Source organism: Trichomycterus rosablanca, chromosome 7 (assembly GCF_030014385.1).
Source record: "Trichomycterus rosablanca isolate fTriRos1 chromosome 7, fTriRos1.hap1, whole genome shotgun sequence".
Taxonomy (NCBI): domain Eukaryota; kingdom Metazoa; phylum Chordata; class Actinopteri; order Siluriformes; family Trichomycteridae; genus Trichomycterus; species Trichomycterus rosablanca.
In genome coordinates this window covers 9,505,302-9,522,229 of record NC_085994.1, presented here as the reverse complement: position 1 = coordinate 9,522,229, position 16,928 = coordinate 9,505,302, and the positions used below count along the sequence as shown (strand labels likewise).

General features: G+C 37.0%; 1 protein-coding gene and 1 non-coding gene across 3 annotated transcripts; one reads left to right on the top strand and one right to left on the bottom strand.

The window, feature by feature from the left end:
- Nucleotides 1–9,894: 9,894 nt before the first annotated feature.
- Nucleotides 9,895–14,595, bottom strand: ppdpfa (pancreatic progenitor cell differentiation and proliferation factor a). 2 transcript variants are annotated; one of them, XM_062998953.1, is made up of 6 exons: nt 14,441–14,595; nt 14,245–14,328; nt 11,455–11,552; nt 10,616–10,693; nt 10,387–10,474; nt 9,895–10,297 (listed from the first exon to the last, which is right to left on the bottom strand). In XM_062998953.1, exons 3-6 carry the CDS (start codon nt 11,507–11,509, stop codon nt 10,171–10,173), a joined length of 348 nt encoding a protein of 115 aa, XP_062855023.1. In that variant the 5' UTR covers nt 11,510–11,552; nt 14,245–14,328; nt 14,441–14,595; the 3' UTR covers nt 9,895–10,170. The 2 variants fall into 2 exon arrangements, with proteins under 2 accessions (XP_062855023.1, XP_062855024.1); XM_062998954.1 differs by lacking the exons at nt 14,245–14,328; nt 14,441–14,595 and adding an exon at nt 13,386–13,409.
- Nucleotides 14,596–16,856: 2,261 nt separating this feature from the next.
- Nucleotides 16,857–16,928, top strand: trnae-cuc (transfer RNA glutamic acid (anticodon CUC)). Its single transcript has one exon. It is a non-coding gene; the product is annotated as a tRNA-Glu (tRNA).

Genomic DNA, 16,928 nt, shown 5'->3' with positions numbered 1-16,928 from the left:
TGGTGTCATGAGTAAACGACTCCATGAGTCAGTGCATTTGATTCAGAGATTCAGTTGTGGTTCGGGTCTTGAAAAACAGCTGTATAAACCAATCGGAGCTTACGAATTCAGATTTTAGGTGGAATTTCAATTCCTCTAATCCAAAACCAGATTTAGATTTTGTTTGGATTTTTCCAACATGTGTCATTTAGGTGAGCTGGCAATGAAAAACTCTATTAATTGCAGAGGTTTAAGTGACAGCTTAGTTAACGAATTACCAGTTTCAGAAAACTAAGATGGTTTTCGGTTAGTTAGGTGGACAAACACAGTTGAAAGTGGATTTATATATTCTGAAACTATTATGGAAACATACAAGATGGCCCCCCAAGAAGAAAAACAAGTGGATTATATCCCTAATGTTTACCGTGTGCTTTCATTTTGCAATGATAGCAAAGCATTATCAAATATTGAATGTTGATTAGTGAAATAATGTTGATGTTTTTACTCCACCTGCTTCTCATTTTCTGAACGATTTACTGCTTTAAAAAAAAAAAGATACAATTAAATTGAGCTGAATTAAGTTCACCCTATTGGTCCGGCCCTCCACAACAGTCCCAGTTTCTCATGTGGCTCCTTTGGAATATTTAATTGCCCACCCCTGCTCTAGATTTACAGCCAGACTGTATACAGCAGCTATTGGGTTGCCATGTGCTACAATTACAATCCTGATCCACCAGAGAGCAGCAAAGAAACAGAAAAACAGAGTACACGAGTTGGTTCTTCTTTTAATCATTCTGCTACACTTAATTTAATTTATGCACTGCAAGACCAAAAGTATGAAGACGCCTGACCATGCACTTGTTGGACAACACATTTTAAAAGCATGTGCATTAATAAGCATCTATAACAGCCTCCACTCTTTTGGGAAGGCTTACCACAAGACTAGAGCTTTTTAACAATTCAGCCAAAAGCCAAAATTGTTTAAACAAGAATGCCTGGCGGGTGTGGTTTAAACGCTCAATAATTAAAAGCAGCGATCACATACTTTTGACCATATAATGTATATGTTCATATTATTATTATTATAGTGGTGCAGCTGGTGGAGTGAATGCCCCTAAGTAGCATGTATCCCGGGGACCTGGGTTCAGTTCTCACCCTTGGCAGAAGGTAAATTGGCTATTCTGAATTGTGTGTGTACATTGTTTTCAGGAAAGGGCCTTCCCCAAATAACAATTTAATTTATAGAATAGATTTTATACACCTGTTATCAGTGGGTGTGGTTTAAACACTTAATAATTAAAAGGGGTGTTTACATACGTTTGACCATATAATGTATGAGTTGATATTATTATTATCATTATAGTGGTGCAGCTGGTGGAGTGGCTGCCTGTAAGTGGCATGTATCCTGGGGACTTGGGATCAATTCTCACTCCTGGCAGAAGGTAAATTGGCTATGCTAAATTGTTTGGATAGACTGTTTTCATGAAAGGCCCTTCCCCAACAACAATTTGTTTTATATAATGGATTTCATACACCTGTTATCAGTGGGTGTGGTTTAAACACTTAATGAACTAATAAATGATCCATCATTCCCACAATTGGCCAATTGATATATTTAGCGGAGGCATAGTAGCACAGTTGCTGGAGTGGTTGATATATAGTCCCCACCACAATATTATCCTTGGGAGATGAGTAAAAAGAGAGATAAGAAGTTCACCTTTTGTTTAAATAAATAATTACTTTTATTACTTATGTGCCACATTTGCTGCCCTAAACATTATTTAAATAAAATGTAACTGAAGCATTTTTCTATATTTATTTTACTTTTTCAAGTATTATATTGTTTCTGCATTATAATCTTTGACCTTCTGTTTTACTAAATTTGTGCATTGCCTCTGTCACTGAGTGAGTAAGTAAACGAATGACTGTGTGTTGCCCTGTATTTCTGTCTGGGTTTGAAATTTCTAGGTAGACCTTGTTCCACTGAGACCCTGACAAATATAATGTGATTTATGTAAATACATTTATTGTTTCTGTAGCTTTCTCAGTCTTTCTTGATAATTTGGTTTTCATTTTATAGGCCATCATTAGATGGTTTCTGCTCTAAACTGGTTTCTACTGCTCTGTTGCTGGTTTAAACTAGGCTGTGATATTATTATAAAGGATAAGCTGGTTATTAAACACTGGTTTATGCAAATTATGCTAAATATGGTTTAAAAACAGACCAGTTAGTCTTTCTTATTCCCACTACATTCACTGGTCTTCCACCATAAATCACTGCTTGATTAATCCAGCATAAACCAGCACTGACCAGCTGACACAAGCAACAGACACCCCAACCACACCAACTGATGCAATCCATGCGTAATGTGGTTTTACAGGTGGTGTCTGCTCCGGAAGATGGACGTCACACCGCCTCTGGGCCATTCCTCATTCCCAGAGTGGTTCCACTGTGAAGCCCAAAACATGCGACAGTGGGGTGAGTTCTCAGAAAACTATAAAATGCTGGCATCACACACCAGCAGAAGACCGGACCAGACCGAGCACCCTGGTATCAGAGCTTCAGAGAAAAGCAGATGTGCCACTAAAGGAGCTGGAAAGTGTGAGAGGGAAAAATCGTTATATATAAAAATGTCCACCTAATGTGAATAAACTCTTGGCACAGGCGATTGTGACTCTTCTGTGAGTGTTGTGAATCAAGAGAAATTGACATATTAATCATCTACACCAACCCCCCCCCCCCCCCCCCCCCCCCCCACACCCGCAAGCCTACTTCAGCAGTTACCACATTACAATGCGATTATTTACTAGCAAAATAACCCTGATGATATCAAAACCTTTATATTTATTGTTGTTCCCATAATTCACTGTGTCATAGTTGAAACAGCCACAGGGAACATTCATGGGCATGCCCTCATGGAAAATACTTTAAGCTGGAAGGGGAGAAGGTATTCCAGAGAGGTAGCCTCTTACACTTTCACCCACTTTCCGACTCGTCCTCCTTTTTCCCTCTCCATCATTGTTCATGTCACACTTTATGGCAGTTTCTGTAGAAGTCATTCAAACCTGGCAGCAGTTCAGAGAGGTCAGTTCGCAGAAATAGGTCACTGTTGTGTTTGTGTGCATATGTGAGGATTGGGTTTCAATGCGAAAGTGCATGCAGGGAGGAGGACACGGGTTTTATAATTAGGGTGTCTATTTGTGGATTCTGTTCCCCCTGTATCAAAAAACCCCTATCACTAGACTATATATTTTTATATATGAGTGGGACAAATTAAAAAGTGCTGATGACCTATATTAATAACCGTGACTCCCATAACAGGTAGCTAAGGAAGGCACAACCATGTTTATATAATTAGAACACTGACTTTTGACTTTTATTTAAATGACAAACTCCGAAGTATTTTTTGAGCATGTAAATATATCATGATTTTTCCACAGCCAACATGTGAAAGTAATGTCAAAATGCTTTTCCTTGTCTAACTTAGTTAACCATGCCTTTTTGATTTATTTCTAGATGGCAATGTGGTACAACAGGTAATGATGGTGCAGCACAGCTCCAAGAACACGTGTTGGATCTCGTCTCTCTCGTGTCTCTCAGGTACTCCCTTTTTATAGTGGGTATGTTTCTCCCCTTGCCCACATGGATGTTCTTTTACAGCTATTGCTGAGCCCTGGATTATGTGGTTGCTATAAATAAATGAAAAAATAAATAAATCAACAAACAATAAGACAGGCAATTAAATTTAAAAAGCTGCCTCCTAAATACAAGCTGGACTACAAACTGTAAAAGGAAAATGTTTTTGCTCAAATCATTGAAGTGTCCTTTAAAGTACACTTTAAATAGATGAATTCAGATTTTCCAGCCACATCCACACTTAATAGAAGCAAATAAAACAAGAATACAGTTGAAACAGACTATTATAACATGTTTCTTTCAAACTTCATGGCCAGAATTTGCATGACAGAGTAACTACACACAAGTCTGATGCAACACCAAGCATCTGTTACACTGGTGTACAGCATATGACCTTAGAGCAATGGTAGCTCAGCATAGTAGTGCTGGATGCTGGACCATCAGAAGGTTATTGGTTCTAGTCCTATTAACTTCAAGGCACCACTGTTGGGTACAATTGGAATTCACATTGGACAAAAGCATTGCTAAGCCTTGTAAATGTAAAAGTAAATGCTATTAGACTTTGGAGCAGTGGAATTGTAGTAAAACTTTATTTAACTTAGTTTTATAGGTGGTGTCTGCTCCTTTGGGTCATTCCTCATTTCCAGAGTGGTTTCACTGTAAAGCCCAAGACACGCAACAGTGGAGTGAGTTGTAAAAGTTTATTTACTGATGAATGTCATGCTGAATCATTTGGGTTTGGCAGGTACCAACTGTAAACTTAATGGGAAAAACATAGCAAACTAAGCATACTTTGTGGTTTTGGCTGGATTAATTCCAGTGAAGAAAATCTTAATGCTCCAGCAGTTCTATACAATTCAATACAAATGTGATTTATTGGAATTCAAACTTTGGGCCAGACATCATTGTTTAACATCTGTTTACAATCCTAGAGATTCCTGGAATCATGTTCCTGAACAAATGGATGTGATGTTTGGATGTCAGTGTCCAAAAACACTCAGTTTGGGTCTAAATTAGTAAGAATGAACACAAACAGTCAGATCTCGTCACCAAAACAAAAGTGACTACAGTGGGCACAAACAGGTCTTGCTGACTGTCAGCACGTATTAGTCAGCTGTTAATGTATAATGATAAAAAAGCCCAAAGTGCATGTTGTGCTTCTGTCTGGCATGAACAGCATCCAGCTCACATGCCACGGCTTAAAACCCACCGTCCAAAAACTGTAAACAGAGTGCCATACTTGTGCCAAGCTACTTCACTTTTGTACAGAGTACCCTTTCAGAAAGTTCAAAAGTTACCACCTGTTTGCTGTTTGAAGGGGAATTTTCATCTATTACTAAGCAGTGTTCAGGCGCCCCACCCATTTTTGACTTGACAAATGAGCTGCTATTGAGGTGTAACTTGTGACCCATATTAGTAAATGATAATAATCTATTAAAGGTTTAATATTTTTGTAGTTCATAACATCTTAAACAGTTTAAAACTCAAATGTTGCTTATACAACCCTAATTACAAAGAAGATTCCAAGTAAAAGACTATGTAAATAAAAAAGACATCAATGATTTGCGAGCTATTTCTGGCCTGTATTTAATTCAAAATAATACACAGGACAGATTTCTAATGTTTCCCAAGAATTTAATTTTGATCTTGTTATATAATTTGCTCATTCTACAATTGGTGCCTGAAACATGTTCCAACGTGTTTCAAAGTTGAGTCAGGGACATGAGTCAGTTTACCTCTGTTACATCATTTTCAACATGTTCTGTAATCGTTAGGGAGCTGTAGTTATAAAATGATTTTTTTCTTTATTCCTACATACAGTATATAACACATTGTGGGTACTCAGTTGTTATGAATTGCACTTCATAATTTGAGACATTTCCAAGGTAAGTCTGGACTGCAAATAGTCCTATGCTGTCATCACATACAGAATATGCATTGACATTGTCTTGCTGGACTAAACAGAAACGTTTCCTAGAAAAACTTTGTCTAGATTAAAGCATGTACAAATTGTGCCCTTCTGCTTTGCCATTTTTGGCTGGAAGAGGGGAAAAGGAGGTGCAGATGATTCATTTCTTGGTTCTTTTTCATTGACAGTCACTTGTATCTCGTGGGTAATAATTCAGTCCAGGTCAAAGTTTTTCTTTACATCATGGTGTCTTCCTCTCAGACTTGCCAGCTCCTTTGTGGCAAACTTGCTTTTGTCTGAAACCATCAAACCAGGCTGCTTGGTCTGGTCGGGTTTTCCACTGGTGTGCGATGACAGCACGCTTATTTCTTTCTAGAAACTCACCAGGTTTTGCAGCGCTTTTGGGCCTTGCAACAGAACCGCCTGTGAGAGCAGATTGTCCCAGAGGCAACATGACTCCCATTTCTAGAGTGGATTTTGTCCATAAAACCATGTTATGGGAAGGCTGGGCCAGTTGGTGGGGTTGGGTTGCAGCTTATGCATTGTTGGTCCTGCCTGGTTTTGAGGGTTTTCTATCTTTCTTTTTTTCAAAGAACTGGGTCATTGCAGACAGCCTGAGCAGTCTGTCATATTGTGACAAGTTGTCATATTGTTCACAGCTCTCCGCTATCCCTGTTCCATCCACTTTCTCCGTAGCGGACTTTGGATGTTTTTAAATCTTTTATTTGTTACTTTGTTTCCATTATTTTGGCAACCTAATTTGTAGTTGTCCCTTTTTGTTGGTGGCATTTTAGCCAAGTATTGTTCAATCTTGTAATTCACCTCACCTAGTTACAACAATACACACATGCAAGATAGAAAGAAACTACATGGGAGACAGTAAACTGGAATTGTAATCCTAAACATGGATTTTAATTATAAAATATTAAATATAAATTATTTTGTAATGCATCATATCTTTTACCAACAAGAGCTTTTTTAGTGGTCATGACAGAAATGTTGGTTTCTTTGGTGACTGGGCTTTATCTCTGTGAAGCTTGACGTAGAGAAACTGCTTCTGTGAATTGGGAGAAGCCACTTGAAGTGTTTGGACATTTTATAAAGACGTTCTCTGGTTGGTCAGTGATCGAACCAGCACCTGCTTCATTAACTGGGCCACATTGCTACCCCATAATTGATAAATGAATGTATGACATAATACATTGTTGATCAGATTGTTGGTTGTCCTGATCAGAGCTGTGGTGCGTCTGATAACCCTAAAAAGTACCAATCCAGTGCCAATATGGTGCACCTTCATCATATATGCTAAACTATAAACTATAGTTTTAGAAGGTAAAAGGAAGTCTGGGATTAAATCCAGGACCAAGAGGATAATGTACAGTAGCTATGTGGTACACAGACTACCAACTCTGTCACTGTGTAACTTTACATAATACATACAACTGTATTACATTTTTATCATGAAACAGCTAATGGGAACATGTTCAGGTTTTTTGACCTAACACAGTATGTGTTTAGCAGACACCTTCTGTTCCCTAACAGGTGTGTTTGTCAGGTTGTTATATAAGCAGCATTAGCCAAGGATGTGATTTTTAATCCACCCAAATCCTTCTTTAACCTGACATCCCTGTTTATTGTCTGTTAGTAAGGGTGAGGATCATGGGTAATATAAGGTCATGGCTAGTTAGGGTGTTGGATGGAGCCCCAACCCAAACTGTGGTAAATTGTTCATACAGTATATTGACTCTTGTTATTATCTTACATTGATAAGATGGAGGGCTAAAAGACCTTTATATTTTTTTAATTTGAACAATGCGTATACAAATCAAATTATAAAAAGGCAGCATTTAATCTAGCCTAAAGAAAGCCAGCAGTGACACAAATACCACAGATGTTCACCTTCTGTCCATAAAGTGCAGTAAGAAAGCTGTAGACTGACTCATTAATGCAGTTCATTTATGAACAGAATCAGAATAGTGCACATACTATGAACTAAACACACTTAACCGATGTTGAAGAAAGAATCCCCCATGTTGTCCAGTTTAAATCAAGTGTCCTGGCAGCCCTAACTGAAAAAGGTCCATCACTGACTGACCATCCTATTTCAGTCTGACATTTGATGGGAATTTAGTAAAATTAAAATAAAAGCCAGGCAAATTAATTTAAAGTTAAAAATAATAATAATAATAATTTGCTCTTATGTATTGATTAATCATTGCAATATTATTTTGTTATTATCTATAGATTTTTGAATCATGAAGCATATAAAATAATTAATAAAAACTGCCAGAAAGCTATCAGCCCTGTGGGGTTTAGTTTGTACATAACATTTTGAATATTATTATTGCAGGAAGCTCTGTGTGGATTAGTTTGTACATTTTTAGTTCAAGTCTTGTTTAATATTTTAATTATATTATAAGTGCAGGAAGCTGTTGGCTCTGTGTGGGGTTTAGTTTGTACATAACATTGTATATTATTGTTGTAAGAAGCTATTGGCTCTGTGGGGCTTAGTCTGGACAAAACACTATTGTTATTATTATGATAAGATTTAATTTTCGCAGGAAACTACAAGTTCTGTGGGGTTTAGTTTGTATATGACAATATGAATTTTAACATTGCAGAAAGGTTCCGGCTCTGTAGTGTTTACTTTGTGCATAACACTATGAATATTAATGTTGCAGAAAGTTGTTGGCTCTGTGTGGGGTTTAGTTTGTACATAACACTATGAATATTATTATTGCAGGAAGCTACCAGCTCTGTGGGGTTTAGTCTGTACATAACACTATATATTATTATTATTATTATCATTGCAAGAAGCTATTGGCTCTGTGTGGGATTTAGTTTGTATACAACACTTTATATTATTATTATTATTATTATTACAGGAAGCTATTAGCTCTGTGGGGTTTAGTCTGTACATAACACTATATATTATTATTATTATTATTATTATTACTGCAGAAAGCTATTGACCCTGTGTGGTTTAGTTTATATATAGCATTTTATATTATTATTATAAATTTTTTTTTTTTTTTTTTTTTTTTTTTTTTAATTATTATTATTATTGCAGGAAGCTATTAGCTGTGTGGTTTAGTTTATATATAACACTTTATATTATTATTATTATTATTATTATTATTATTATTGCAGGAAGCTATTGGGTGTGTGGGGTTTATTTTGTACATAACACTTTATATTATTATTATTATTATTATTGCAGGAAGCTATTAGCTGTGTGGTTTAGTTTATATATAACACTTTATATTATTATTATTATTATTATTATTATTATTATTATTATTATTATTGCAGGAAGCTATTGGGTGTGTGGGGTTTATTTTGTACATAACGCTTTATATTATTATTATTATTATTATTATTATTATTATTATTGCAGGAAGCTATTGGGTGTGTGGGGTTTATTTTGTACATAACGCTTTATATTATTATTATTATTATTATTATTATTATTATTGCAGGAAGCTATTGGGTGTGTGGGGTTTATTTTGTACATAACGCTTTATATTATTATTATTATTATTATTATTATTATTATTATTATTATTATTGCAGGAAGCTATTGGGTGTGTGGGGTTTATTTTGTACACAACGCTTTATATTATTATTATTATTATTGCAGGAAGCTATTGGGTGTGTGGGGTTTATTTTGTACATAACACTTTATATTATTATTATTATTGCTGGAAGCTATTGGCTCTGTGGGCTTTATTCTTGATCTAACATTATGGTTATTATTGTGGCAGAAAGCAGTTGGCTTTGTGGGGTAAATAATTTTGTCTTTATGAAATTAAGAAAGTTCCTATAGCTTCACCAGGATCTTTCTGCAAAATATATTACCTTGTATGGTACATGGCAGAAAACATCTGCTCTCGTTATTCTTCTTCATGTATTTATTTATTTGTTTCCTTTAACTTGTCACTCATCTGTATAAAATGCACAAACTAAAAGTCAGTGCTATTAGTGTGATAAAGCTATTAATGGTAAACTCAGTCAGGGGTTCTCAAGTTTGCTGCTTGTAACACATAGAAGTGCAGCATACACATGAAGAGAAACAGTCAAATATAATAATGTCAAAAATTATGTCAATGTTTTCCAGTCTTTTCAATGATAAATTTATACATTTCCTTGTTTGTGTTGCTACACTGACTTCTGGGAGCTACTTTTTCACCCTGCATACTACAGACATCAATGGTCCAGTATTCTCTGGCTTTTTCTCTGGCTTTGTTTTGAGTTGGAAAAAAAAGTCAACGTTAGAATTTTTTTATTTGTCTATTGTTGCATTGCAGTTAGGGAATTAAAGCTTGAAAACATCTGGTAAAAAAAGCTGAAAAAGCTACGTACACATGGCTACAGGCTGCAGCTTTTTTATTACAGAACAAGCAGTTTAACAATAAAGTGCACAAGCTTTGTTTTTATGAAATTATTTTGGTCATTGATACAAAAGTAGCTTTTGAAACAGAACATAAAGACAGCCGGTTCTGACAAAAAAATACAACATAGATGGAGCCTTCGTTGCCTGCTTCTATCCACGATGACTCCAGGATAGTGTGAGAGGGGTAACTGTAGGTAGAATGTGGGTATGATTTTTAAGGTGATGATACTATGATTAATAAATGATCGGGGATTAGGAAGCGGGTGGAGTGCTGGGCTCAGGATTTCCATGGTCACTGCTCTCACTGGCCTGCCTCTTCAGCACCATTTCCTTGGCAACACAAGTCACTTTCCCATTAGTCACGGTATAGGTTCCATTCCTGCCACAGAAACACAAAGCACAAGTTAGAATCAAGTAACTAACTCATATTGTTCAGCATTGTCAGTTACTCAGGATTTTTATACTGACTTCTGCTGTGCGTCAAGTCCATTAGGTGTATTCTGCTTGCCAAAGAAAAAGCTGGACCACCAATGTCCTGAGTCCTGCCTAGGTAGACCTGCAGTCAAAAGACACTAATGAGGATTTTATTCCAATGTATAATGCAAAGATCTCATGCAGTTGGAACATGACATTCTTTATTTGTAACTGAGTGAAATAAAATGTTTAAAATTTTAAAAATACATATTTTTTTCTGTACCTGGGTGGTGTGGAATAACTTCCCCAATGTAATCCGAACTGCCACAGGAACTATTGCTGGAAGTAGATCCTATGCGCCCTGAAACATTCACATTAATACAACCAGGTTAGACAAGATGTTCAAGACAAAAAACTAGACTAATATGATTATGCTCTTTTTATACTTTGGTTTATTGCATGATTCTGGCCATATTTGTTTATTGATGCACTTGTCTGGAGAAGGCGGACTACTAAATAGATTTCTTGTCAAATGAATGGCTACTACACACCCTGTAGTGCACTGTACAGCCAATATGGCTCCAGTTAAGATTCACCTCTTGGTGGAAGGATGCTGTTCCACTGAAGAACACTGAGCAGTACATCTTAAAATGCAATGTATTGTTTCATTTTTTTAATTTGCAGTTTATTTTGGGTTGGTCACACTATCATGTGCCAGCTTGTTGAGGCTAGAAAAAAATGCCACAACTGGCCCATGTGCCAGGTGGATACAGAGGCACACCCATTTCCTCTCATAAAAAAATGAAAAGCCAGATTAAGTAAGTTCTACAGAGTTCCCCACCCAGGATTTATACATACTTCTTAGTGGACAATATGTCAGTTAACAAATTCCATCAGAGTGCATAGACACTTATGCCAGCTTTTATACATGGACCTATTGATTGCTTTCTAGATTTTGGCATTGTAATCCTGGAACAGACTACTCTGTGGCATCTGCACTTGTTGTGTTAGCCCCAGCCCTTAAATTTGTCCCTAACTGTACGTTTTTAAAAGTCTGTAGAATGAAAAACAAACAGGTTTGTTCGGACCAATAATAATACATTTTTAAGAAATAAAACTTACTTCGGTAATAGTCATGGGTAGCAACAAGGGAGCCGCTGGATGGAATTGCTGCCATTTTTCCTGATGTTCAAGTGTAATCCGTTTAAAAGATGGAAAACCTGCAAAACCAAAAACAAATTAAAATAAAGAGTAAGCACACATCTTATGTCTGATGTATAACCTTTAAGTTCTAGCTAAATAAAATGACATTTTTACGGTACAGCATTGATCTGAAAGCTTTCAGTATAGGCAGACCTACACATGTCTGCCCTGGTGTTAGCAAAACGCTACCCAGACAAAACCCATATAGACACAGGAGGAACGTGCCAAACTCTGGAGATAGTAACTGAAGGCAGGGATTAAAGTCACGTCTGGATCCTGGATTGTGTGCTACCAAAATACACTTAATGGTCCACAAGAATTTATTATGGAGTCTCTTCTGTCACACTGACTGCTAATAGTGGATAAAGTCTTTTGACTTTGTGGCAACAGTTTAAGGAAGGCCTGTTTCTTTTTCTACATGCAATGCAGAGTTTAGTGTGTGTATAGGAACTTCAGTGTCCTGCTTAAAGCCCTAAGCTTAACTCCACTTAACACCGTTGAGATTAATTGGAACACTGAATGTGAGCCAGACCTTTACAAATGCTATTTTGACTAAATGGGCTTTAACTTTCCACAGACAAACTCTAAAATCATGTAGAAAACCTTCTCAGATGAGTGGAAGCTGTCATAGCCACAAATAGGGAGCAACTTTATATAAAACTTTATGTTAGTGTCTATGATTGCAGAATGTGATGTCTAACACACTCACGGAGTTTCAGAACCATACCCAATATAAAGCTGCTACGATTTTTATAATAACCAAATGTTAAGGAACACACGGGATTGGTTACCATGGAAGAATTTTTATAATTATCTGCTCAGAAATGTTCTTCCACTGCCTCAGCCATACTACATTATAAAAAGGAGTTGTAACAGGTGTGGGCAGCAGAGTTTGATTTCCATCTGCTTATTCACTACAGCCATGACAGTAATGCAACCTAATATCAGCATGCATGCATGAAACATGACCTGAGCGCATGGTCACCTCATGTACTTTGGCTAGAACCTGGTCAAGGGCACCTCAGCGTGTCCGTGTTCAGCCCAGCATGTGCTTTAGTGCAAGGACTCAACGGATTTACACGTGTACAGCGCAGCAGTTGGCACTTCACGTAATCCGAATGTAGGTTCCCATAAGCCGCTATTATTAGTGGTTTATTCAGTTACACAGCAGATTTTAGAACGAATGGGAGACCGTTTTGTAACATTCAAAATTTTAAATCTGATTAATGCCACATGACTATGTTGGCGGCATTTGGATTGTTCAGATATTTACTCATATCTGTTAGTTTTTCCAATTCTGAGTAGTTACAGAGACCTGAGAACAGACACAACAGTTTGTTCTAGCTATTAATAGGTCAGTAATAAAAACAGGACAGTATGAAAAATGCAAATCAACAAAATGTGTTTCTTATATTTACTTTGACTTTTATTTAATTGCAGACAGTATAAACCCAATATATTTCATGTTTTGTCTGGTTAACTTCATTTATTTGTTAATATACATCCATTCATTCATTTGTCTGTCTTACCACTGCTTTACCCTGGTCAGGGTCATGGTGGGACTGATTCATTAAGCAAAAGGCAGGAAAACCCTAGACAGGTCGCCAGTCCATCACGGGGCAAACACACATACAGTAATTTTTAGTAGCTTCAATTGGACTGACTGCATGTTTTTGGACTTGTGGGAGGAAACTGGAGCTCTCAGAAGAAACCCACACAGACACGGGGAGAACATGCAAACTTTAGACAAAAAGGACCATTGCCACCTGGCCCTTATTAATGTACATCCATTCCTGCATTTCATGCTTGCAACACATGGGTGTTCTCCAGGTGCTCTAGTTTTCACCCACCTTCCAAGGTATAGGGGCTGCGTAGGAGATATGTTTGTGGTGCCCTGCAAAAAATGACCAGCCTGTCTAGAAGTGTATTTCCTCCAGAGACTTAGAGTATCCAAGTAGTCCTGGACACAGTGACCTTGACCAGAATGTAAATTATAATTAATTAATTAATACATAAATGTGACGTGACATTTTTTTTTTATATCAGTTCATCATCAGGTTCAGCTTTCAGGCATGACCCAAAAACACAGGGGAGGTTTAGAGCAGCCAATCTATCCTCTGGCTGCTGCCAAATATTTGGCAGGGATTTGTCAGGAGGATCTGGTCCACATATCAAACTTGGCACAGTTTTTACGGCAGTTGGTCTCCCTGCGGCAACCCTTCTATTTCTATCCGAGGTCAGGACCAGCACTAAGAGCGCACTTACAAGTGCACCTTCCAATGGTTAGGCTGTGTCTGCCACACCTCCTCATACATACACTACCAGTCTAATGGTATAGTCAAGTGGAGCCAGTATAAATGGAGCCCCTAATAAATTAACAAATTTGGTCAATTTCAGTTTTAGTTGTGTCAGGTCCACTTTTGCCCCATGTCTAAACATGTCTAAAATATATACCACATATTCCTAGCAGTAATTAAGCAAAAGATTAAAGAAAAAAGACCCCAAGTCATACCCTGAAACTGATTTTTGCAGATACTAAATGTACACGAAGCGGTTAGTTCACAAAAAGCTTCGACTTTTTTTTAAACAAATATTGTTAGCTATTGCAGAAGAAAGAAAAAAGAAGCATTGGGGGTGAGTGAGCGACTGGCTCTTAATCAAACTGAAGCAAGACAAGACAGGACACGCCAGCTACGTTTTTAGACTTACCTTTAGATCATAACAGCTTAGTGATGAAGTAGGGAAGTTGTCTTGATATTCTTTGTTGAATGATCCTCATACTATGAATGAACACTGATAAGAGAAGAAAAATGTCAAAACCATGTAGCACCAACTGATCTTTAACATCAAGGTTTAAATATAATACGTAAGCAATAGAACTTAGATTATATAAGTGCTGTCCTACCTTTAGTATTCAGGTTATGATGGCAGCGATGGAATCAGGCTGACAGTTGCTTGATGTTGGGTGGTGGAGAATACTAGGCGATGGAGCCCATTTGTATTAGTTGTGTGGGGTTGACCCTCCAAGATCCTGTAGTGTCTGTACTAAACTCTGATCAGTGGGCTGATCCGCACAGCTTTTATGGTCTTAAACACCCATAAGCTCCCCCCACTGGGCAGGGTTTACTTACATGGGGCTGAGTGTACTCCAATAGGCATTACTGCAGGGTGGTTGTGAAATGCAAACAAATGGTCATTTGCTCCTGCACACAAAGTTGATTTAAAGGTATGTTCTGTTCTGTTCTGTTCTTAATTTAACTAGTCAAGCTTACATAAAAAGGTTATTATGTTATTTTGAACGCAAGTGCAAATATTGATAATCTTATCAGTTATAAGTAAAAATCAAAAAGATAAAAGAAAAATAAATGAATGATATTGATAACTCTAGAATTACGGAATGTTTCATGTTTTAAGCACATATTGAAGCACCCTCAGATGGCATTGCATTTAAAAATCGAATGCTTGTGTAATGAATATTTTGAAAAACCCTTGTCAGTAAGCACTGTCTGTCATTTAATCTAAAACTGCAAAAAAAAAAAAAAAAAACAGAATTCCTATATCAACAACATCTACAAACCCAACTTCTCTGGGCACATCTAAGATGACTGAAAGTGAAAGCATGCTGTGTTTACCCACAAACTGTTTTTGTAAATAATGGATGCCGAGCCAAAGAGGTAAAGGACCATCCCAGCTGTTACCAATGCAAAGTTTAAAAGCCAGAGTCTGGCATGGCATGGTGATGTGTTATCTGTGCATGTACTATTAATGGAAGGGGTGCGTAGACTTTTAGAGCAACATATAATGTCTTGTACATGGACATCCTTGCTTATTTTAGCAAGACAAACACAGTTTAGCATTAACACACACTAACACTATCATTTCACACACCCAGGACCAAAACATAACAGCAAACCCAATCAGAATCAGGCAAATTACAAAGCAACTCGAACATTAATATATCACTCATTGGGAAACAATAAAATCACAGAGTAAAATGAAATGTTATCTGGCCCTCGACAGTACAGCAAAACAAATTACCTAAGCACACTGACTGATCCAAAACTCAGGTCCACCCTGACCAAGTAGACTCAGTGACCACTACCTGGACATTGAGACCGGCAAACATAAACAGTCCTGGTTATCTAAAGAGAACTGTGCCAGCAGTGCTAGGACAATATGTAAATAAAAAATAAAATACAATTTTGTCAGATTAGAACTAATTTTTTTACTGAAGTGAGGAGGAGGCGCGATCGTTGAACATAAAGTTCAGCACACTAGCAACACTGTAGGTTCACTCATGCCACAGTCTGAGGGACAATGAGTGACCATATCAGAAATCAGATATACAGTCCCACGAGAACACGCTGACTCCTAACTGTAAAGCAGTGCACCGATTGTTACCAGACTTCAATATATCCTCAAAGCATAGGAAGTTTGTAGACTATGGCAAAATATGATGTAACTGCAGTGTTAGGTGGTGCTATAACATGTAACGTAATGTTCCACAAACAAAGATTGTCCAAATGACATAAAATTTGGCATAGATTTTTCATGAATGGTCCCCTATTCACTTATTGGGTCACATTGGGCAAATTTGTGCTTGGACCCCAGAAATCGTCATTTGTGACAATGTTTATCATTATTATAATGCAATATAATATACAAATTCCAACCTGTTATTTGCTGATATTTGATTTTAATAATTTAAGTTTATTTTAATCTCATCAAAGCTTTGGCAATTCAAGAGTGAATATTTGCTATGCCACTAAAGCACCATTGGGTTCAACTGAATTAAATTGACAGGCCACATTCTGCATGTTACATCCAGTCCTGTCTTTAATTATTTGAAAAAATGTGAGCATTTTTAAGAACAATATTCAAGATTTTTTTACATACCATGTTATTACATTTTGTTGCAAACAACAGTATTGTTCTTGAAGGAAAATAATAAATTGTTTTTAAAGCTCTGGCACTAAGAAAAGGCAAATATAATCTAACTGGTTGCTGTAAACACTATTAATGTTTCATAAAGAGATATTTAGTCAAAAAATTTTGTATTTCTGTTTTGACAGTGTCGAATTTAAATAATTTGGAGAAATGAGTGGCAGCTAACAGCTAACACGTTAACAGCTAACATGTTTGTATGGTGCTGCGTCGTCATATTATATCCACTACCAAAAAAAAATGCAGAACCAGTAAAAACTATAATCCAGTCAATGTAAAAAGCAAAAACAAAATCATTATTATCAACTAGATGTGTATGTTAAAGCTTATTTTACTGAACCGTACATGTTGATCAGTACTATTCAGTACTGTACATGTCCCTGGTGGTCTAGTGGTTAGGATTCGGCGCTCTCACCGCCGCGGCCCGGGTTCGATTCCCGGTCAGGGAA